This window comes from Triticum dicoccoides, chromosome 7A (genome assembly GCF_002162155.2).
Source record: "Triticum dicoccoides isolate Atlit2015 ecotype Zavitan chromosome 7A, WEW_v2.0, whole genome shotgun sequence".
NCBI classification, from domain to species: domain Eukaryota; kingdom Viridiplantae; phylum Streptophyta; class Magnoliopsida; order Poales; family Poaceae; genus Triticum; species Triticum dicoccoides.
The window spans coordinates 583138580-583145729 of NC_041392.1; the positions used below are offsets into that span (position 1 = coordinate 583138580).

The 7150-nt window shown below is 56.9% G+C and overlaps 1 protein-coding gene across 1 annotated transcript; it reads right to left on the reverse strand.

The window, feature by feature from the left end:
- Positions 1 to 218: 218 nt before the first annotated feature.
- Positions 219 to 2745, reverse strand: LOC119333670 (galactan beta-1,4-galactosyltransferase GALS1-like). Its single transcript, XM_037606490.1, has 2 exons — positions 1394 to 2745; positions 219 to 1035 (listed from the first exon to the last, which is right to left on the reverse strand). Exons 1-2 carry the CDS (start codon positions 2560 to 2562, stop codon positions 690 to 692), a joined length of 1515 nt encoding a protein of 504 aa, XP_037462387.1. The 5' UTR covers positions 2563 to 2745; the 3' UTR covers positions 219 to 689.
- Positions 2746 to 7150: the final 4405 nt, after the last annotated feature.

The following is a 7150-nucleotide window of genomic DNA, read 5'->3' on the forward strand; positions in this document are numbered from 1 at the left end:
CTCATCTCATCACGCTCCCCTGCCTTCCTTCCCTTTGCCTTTCTAGCTACAGAATTCATGGCATTGCTTGGTGACTTTAGGAGTTTGGCGCAAGAAATTTCTGAGCCATGCTGATCTCCATCACCTTTCACACCCCTGCAACACGAATTTTTCCAATATCCGGCGACAAAACGGCCGATTTATTCAGCTGGTAAGCTTTAAGCATGAACTTGGCGATCCAACAAAATTTGGGGCTGCTAGAACAGTTTATACTGTCGCGGCATATATAGTCAACAAAGGAAAGGAAGCCGCAAGGTGCAACAATCTAATCTTAGAAATGCATCATCATCATCGATGAACGAAGCTATCATCAACTTGGTGCTTTAAGCGAATGGAATGCAATGAATTATGACTGAGAACAATTCAACAATGAGATTTACACGGATGAGGATGTCTATCTTCTCTATACAAAATTCTCACCTTTGCAGATTGACACCAGGGTTGTTGCAGTTGCACACAATCTGCCATGCCGTCCGGGTTGCGGTTTCGCTTTCCTCCCATCTCTATCACCTCACAAGCTCCAAATCATGAGCTGTTTGTTAGGTTCACATTCACAACATGAGGGATGCCCCTGCCAAGCTTCATGGACGGCCAACAGGAATGCTATACACCAGTCCGTTCTCTGATGTTTTGTCATGCTCATGCCATATTCACACACCCACATTGCCAATGGTTCTCTTCTCGAACTCCCGCACCGCGTTCGCGAGGCGCTTCATGCTGTCGTCGTGGTACCAGGGCGTCTTCTCGGACCACATCACGCCACCTTTCGGCGGCACCGGCACAAGCTCGCGGCATAACTCGCCGGGAACGTTGATGGTGTTGTGGTAGTGGTAGTACCGGATGAGGTGCTCCGTCTTGTGAGTGGTGTTGCCGATAACGTTCTCGGACATGTGCACGCCCGTGGCGTATGCGTTCTTGGCCTGGATCGCGTACTTCCTGTCGCGCCTCACCCCGGTGATCGAATTCCGGAACACCAGCTTCTCAAACCCCCATTGTCTGCAAAAATGGTGAGCAAGAGGAGTCAGTCTTACACATATACACCATGCATTTTGACAAATGTAAAACAAGTAACACAACTAGAACTGCATGGAAAATGAAAACCAAGAACACTCAAATTCGTGGTACATTTCAGATATACCACGAATTCGGAATCTTTAGAAGCAACATTATGACCAAATGGGCACTTTTAGTCGATGGAAAATGACACATGAAAGTTCCTAATTGGGTAATTCCAGTGCAAAAAATGTCACATCAACATGCCAAATTCAAACGATGCAGCAATTTTGGTTTGCGAAAAAGGAGTAACATTTGTCCACTAAGCTAAACAAACTCTGTGCAGGAAACGGTCACCTACTTGGAGTAGTCGGCCTCGGAATCGTTGGCGCCCCGCGCGCACAGCCTGCTCGACATGGGGTTCTGCTCGATGGTGAACTGCGTGTAGGGGTCGAGCTCGGCGAGCACGCCGTCGAGCGTCCGGCCGTCGGGCAGGAAGATGTACTCGTCGACGTCGAAGAAGAAGGTCCACCTGGCGGCGTGGCGGTACCGGTGGAGGCAGTCGTTGACGACGAGGAACTGGTTGTGGTACCAGCCGTCGTAGTCGGCCTGGGCGCGCACGTCCTGCAGCGTGGCGCGGCCGGCGCGCACCCAGGGCTCCAGCGCCGCGCGCACGGCGGGGCCGACGCCGCCGGCGTCGTGGAAGACGAAGTGCGAGCGGGGGCCGAAGAAGCGCGCGTGGTACGCCATCCACTCCCGCACCCGCGCCGCGCTGAGGTCGCCGTACAGCGACGAGCCGCAGTAGAGGTAGTCGTACCTGTGCGGCGGCCGGAACGCCGCCTCGTCGTAGCTCCCCGGCGCCTCCTCCAGCGCCTCGACCCGCTCGTACCGCGCCGGGGACGCGCCGTAGTAGGCGTTGAGCACCAGCCTGCCCCCCGCATTGTCGGCGTTGGGGGGCGTCGAGAAGGTGCAGTTCACCACCACGACCGTGTACACCCGGCCGTAGCCCCAGTCCGGGAGCATGTGGTACGTGTTGGCCGCGCGCATCGGCCGCGCCGACGAGGCGGAGGCGTTGTTGGCGCTGGCGCCGGCGTTGGGCACCCACTCGCAGCGGAACCAGGGCTTGCCGTAGACGTGGACGGGCTTGGACGCGAGCCCGACGACGGCGAAGGTGTACGGCCCGCCCCGGTACGCGCCCATCTGCACGAACAGCGCCGCCGCGCTGCCCACCGCGCGGAACTCCCGCCTGTTCGGGTCAGGCCTGGACCTTTCCCGCTCCTGCTTCGGCGACGAGGAGGATGCGTTGGAGTCGGAGCTGGACGCCTTGCCGGAGACGGCGAGCGAGCGCGGCGGGTCCGGGCAGAGGGAGAACGGGGTGGCGAGCAGGGAGTGGTAGGGGCGGAGCTGCCAGGCGGCGGCGAGGAGCGTGAGCGCGGTGAGCGCGGCGAGGAAGGGCTTGAGGTCGGAGCAGAGCAGCGCGGGGGCCGGAGGGCCAGCCGCAATGCCGCCGCCGGCCGCCTCGCTCCGCATTCTCGCCCGGTCGCCCCTGCCTGCTGCGGATGGGGAGCAATGAGTGCGAGGGAGTGTAGGAGCAGCGGCGCTGAGGATTACGCGAGGCGAGACCCCGTTGGCGGATTAATTAGCCTCCCTTTTTACGGTACGGCAGAGAGTACGCGAGGTAAAGGTTTTTGGCAGGAATTGATGGCGTCACCGTATCCTGTGTGCCGGACACGGAGCACGGGTCTCGGCGTCGGCGCCGCTGCTCTCATCGTTTTTGGAATGTTTCTGGGTGGCCTCGTTTACTGGCCACGGTAAGAAACATGCTACTACTGCAGCTCCGGCCAGCGTCGAGCCCGGTGTGCTTGAGGCTCGATGCTGGGCTGGTTCATCAATAGTAACCTCGAGTTCGTCACTGTCTGTCGCTCTTCGAATTGATATTCGAAGCTCCCGGCTTGATGCTAGGACATTTTGTTGGGTGCTCGTGGTGCTAGCTCCTTCTCGTGCTTGCCGAACCTGCTGCCACCTTTCGGTGGCACGGAGCCCCAATTAACGAATCTCTCTCCCTCTCTATAAAACAAAAAGTGCAAATTCACGGCGGATATCAATCACTGTGCCGCATGGCCCGCACCGTACCCCCGGCCCTATCCATCCAACGGTCGTATCCCTCTGAAACCACGCTCGTGCGCGGGTGCAGTGCGGCATGGGCGCTCGACCGGCGCGAACCAACAGGTGTCACCATGGGAAACGCCATGGCAGCGAGGACGGGCCACGCGTGGCTCTGGCTACCCGGGTCCGGCACGGACGTGGATGTCTGCAGCACACGCACGCGGCCGCCTCCGATCGTGCGTGTACGAGTACGAGACCGTCGTGCCTGCCGCGCGTGCCGTGCAGAGCGCGAGCGGCGCTGCCGTGCCGGCGGTCACCACGTCCCAGGCCCGCGCCACCCAGCGGATCGGATCACCCGGTCGATGACGAGCGAGGCAGTTGCGCCATGGGCAAAAAGGGTGAGCGAATAAGTGGCGGAGCCTTCCGTTCCAAGCGTAATCAGACTCCATTTTCAGCGGCGCACGTCGGCCTGTTCGGATGGGCTCTAGACCTGTTTGCACAGGTGACGCGATGCGTGCATGCCGTTCCTTCTATCGCCTCGGCGAGGGAGGCGAATCCCTGTACGACCCGTTTGTGAGAGAGCTCGTCGTGGGGTGATCCACCTGACAGCCTCCCCTTGCGGCCGGGTCGTACAGGATTATTTTGCCTCGGCGAGCGCATGCATGGCATGCACGCGTCCACCGGATAGGCGGATGCGGAATGGCTTTGGCTTTTGCTACTAGCTCTGGTCGTTTTCGGTGGTGCAGCCGTTGGGGAATGAATGAGAGCGTCTCTTCAACGGATACGGCATGCAGCCCACGTAACTGCAAAACCTGCGCCACTCGCTAATCCGGTGCCTGTGTGTGTGTGGCTTGACCGGGTCCCAGGATTTCTAGCACTGTGTATTCGGCATGATTGTAACTTCGCTGATGATTCAGAGTAAAAGCTGGGTGCTCTAGAAACAATATTTACATAATTTCTGCAAAGGCGAAACGGATTGATTTTTGTCATGATGGGTTGCGCTTATTTCCGGAAAAGAAGTGGCTATTTTTGGTCGACGTTTATGGCCGCCCATATATCAATCTCAATGATTGGATACGAGTGCTATTTCTGAAATGCCTTGGCCCGTTTGGAAATGCCTTGGCCCGTAATAAGGTTGTGTGCGGCGCAGGTTCGACTCAGAGAAAATCAGACGCAATGGGCCAATCATACGCTGGAAACAGTGGAAGCTAGCGCAGGAGTGCACGCGAGCCGGCTGGATGTGATAGCCCAACAGCTCTCTGTCTTGACTCTTTAGTCTTGACTGGCCCGTGCGTGCAAGAAAATGCCAACCTAGACACGCGTCCATGGTTCACGGCGATCCTTTCCTTGTCTGGAATTGCAATAGTAGCACTACTAGAGTGCGTGTTTGTGCCCATAAAATGGTGCATTTTCTCGGCATACAGTATTTGTTAGGCAAGCACGCGCAGGGTCTAAAGCTGATTCTCTGCAGTAGTAAGCTCTTGAGTAAACAGTGTTTGTAGTAGCTTAATCGGTTCAAAGTTGAGCTCATTGAACGCCAGTGATCAACAAGACAACAAGTCAACAAGTGGTGCAATCACATTTGAATCCGCAGAACCAATGAACCAAGAGCAGGAACTGAGTATCGGAGCTCAGCTCTAGCCTAGCTAGTGCAACTTGCTGCTCCCATCTCCAAAAAGCTACTATCTGCTCCCTCCAGCGACGTTGAGATTGAATCGGCATTGAAGGGGCAAGAGCTTAAAATAGACTTGAGTGAACCTACCTCCTGCCATGGCGCCGGCAGGTTGTTTTAGGGCCACCCTTTAATGAAAAGATAAAGCGTACGTGGTTTTGTTAGGAAGAACTGCTCACGAAAGAGATGGAGCTAGTAGGGAGTGGTACTACACAGTAATGCATTTCCACGTTCGTTTATACAGCTGCCCGCTTCACGTATTGGGCTTGGAGAGGAGTGCCTGAACTGGCCGGGCCAATCTCTGCTCTGTGCCAGTACATGCAGCACGGCGGCGAGAACCCGGTGGGTGATGGATCATGTCCATGGCGCGCGGCGTACAGGATCTTGGAAAGGATATATAGGGGCCTCGCCTTGGATCGGCTCCCTTTGCAGTGAGACGAACAAGAGACCAAGAGGCCAGACCTTGTTTTCACGTGGAGGCACGGCCAGTCCTGGCACCGTTTTCAGCCGAGATGAACATACAGTTGCCGGTCACGATTGGAATGAGACCACGTTAGAGCAACTCCAACGCGCCGACCTAAATGGACGGCGGATTTGTTCATTTTTCATTCGTTTGGATCGGCCGCCCGCTCGGCGTCCGTTCTTTTTAAAATTTGGGTCGACGGTGCGTCCAATGGTCGCGACCTATTTCATGTCCACACGCAAAATTCAAAAAAGACCCACGGTCATAGATTAAGCCGGTGGCCATGTCGTCGCCCGAAGTTCATGCCGGCACCATGCCAGCATCGGCATACAATGCCAGCTTCAGAAAAACAACAAGCAGTTCAGTTGGCGCACTTCTCATCACACAAAAAAGGGATGGGAGAGGTCGACCACGCCATCGCGGCCGTGGTCATGCCAGCACACTTGCCGGCATACAAAAAGGATGGCGCTCACCGCCATAGATCACTCGCCGGCAAACTTGAGCATGTCGGCCTGCATCTTCTCGAACCACGACCTCTTCCTTGGCGACACGGTGTTGAGATCCATCTTCATGATCTCCTCCCCCGTCATCATGCTCGCGAGAGCCACTTCTTTCGCCTTGGTCTTGGCATTGGCGGCCTCGATCTCTAGCATCTTGATTTGCTTCTCCGCCTTCATCTCAAGCATCCCCGCTTGCTTCTTCGTGTCCATCTCAAGCCTCCTCCTTTGGATCTTCATGAAGGTGTTCATTTGTTCTTCCTTGTATCCCGGCGCTCCTCCTCCCTTGAATCCTTCTTGGTCATCATGCCTTCCACGCTTGCGATCAAGGCGTTCGACGCCGCATCCCGCTTGTCCTCCTTCTTGGAGTTGATCTTCCCTCGCGGTCGTGGCTTCTCGCCGTCTTCCTCTTCCACGGGCTTCTCCCCCCTATGCTCTCAAGAGTGGCACAAACTTATTGCACTCTTATTGGATCACCTCCCAACGATTTGAAATGGACACCCATCCGCGCGTGCTTTGCATTTGGTACGGTGGAAACTTCTTGCGCTCATGGAACTCACGATGGACACGAGTCCAAAAGGTTGATGCCTTTTGTTCGGCGCTGATCTTGGGGTCTTGCCCAATGTCCCTTCAACACTCACAAAGAAGTTTGTCCTCGACCGCCGTGTACGCCTTCGTCCGCCTGCTCTTGCGCTTCGGCTTCCCCCCAGCGGCTTGGTTGGCAAGCTCGTCCTCGAACAAAGGCTCCCCTTCGATGTCCAACTCATCCTCTTCCTCGAGACCGTAGTCCTCTGGAAACTCGTGGTCGAGCGGGAAGCCGTCCAGGTCCATGCCGACCTGATCATCCATGAAGGCGACCTGATCTTGATCAATTGTGGATGGCGTGAACGGCCCTCGACCGTCCTGGCTTTGTGTCTCGTCAGGATCGTAGCCAGCCCCGGCGGCACCGCCAGCGGCCGGCGCACCACCCTCGAAGATAATGTTCTGCACGTAGTCATCATCGCCGGAGGGCGCGACATTCCGTTGAACAGGTTGCGTGCGCCCGACAGCACGTCCGCTGGCATCTGCCGCACGCGTATCCTTGCCCCTCTGGATGACGAGCCACCGGCCATCAGTGTGGCGTTGAGGTTGATGGGCGCGGGCGCGGGCGTGGAGGGCGCCACCACGCTCACCTCGAGCGAGCACTCCCCGGAGAGTCGGAAGGCCTGCGGGGTAGACATGGAAGTCGGGCATAGGTTGCGTCGCCGACGCGCGGGGCAGTCAGACAGCACCATCCGAGGAAACGCAGATGAGCCGGTGCTGGTCGCGGCCACGGTGGCGTTGACGAGGCCGTGCTGGCCAGGGTTTAACCCTAGGTACATTAGTGCCTCCCTCGTTGCC

Coding starts and splice junctions, on each gene's coding strand:
- LOC119333670 (XM_037606490.1), bottom strand. CDS start 2,562: ATGCGGAGCGAGGCGGCCGGCGGCGGCATTGCGGCTGGCCCTCCGGCC. Junction 1,036..1,393: donor TCCGAGGCCGACTACTCCAA/GTAGGTGACCGT, acceptor CCATTTTTGCAG/ACAATGGGGGTTTGAGAAGC.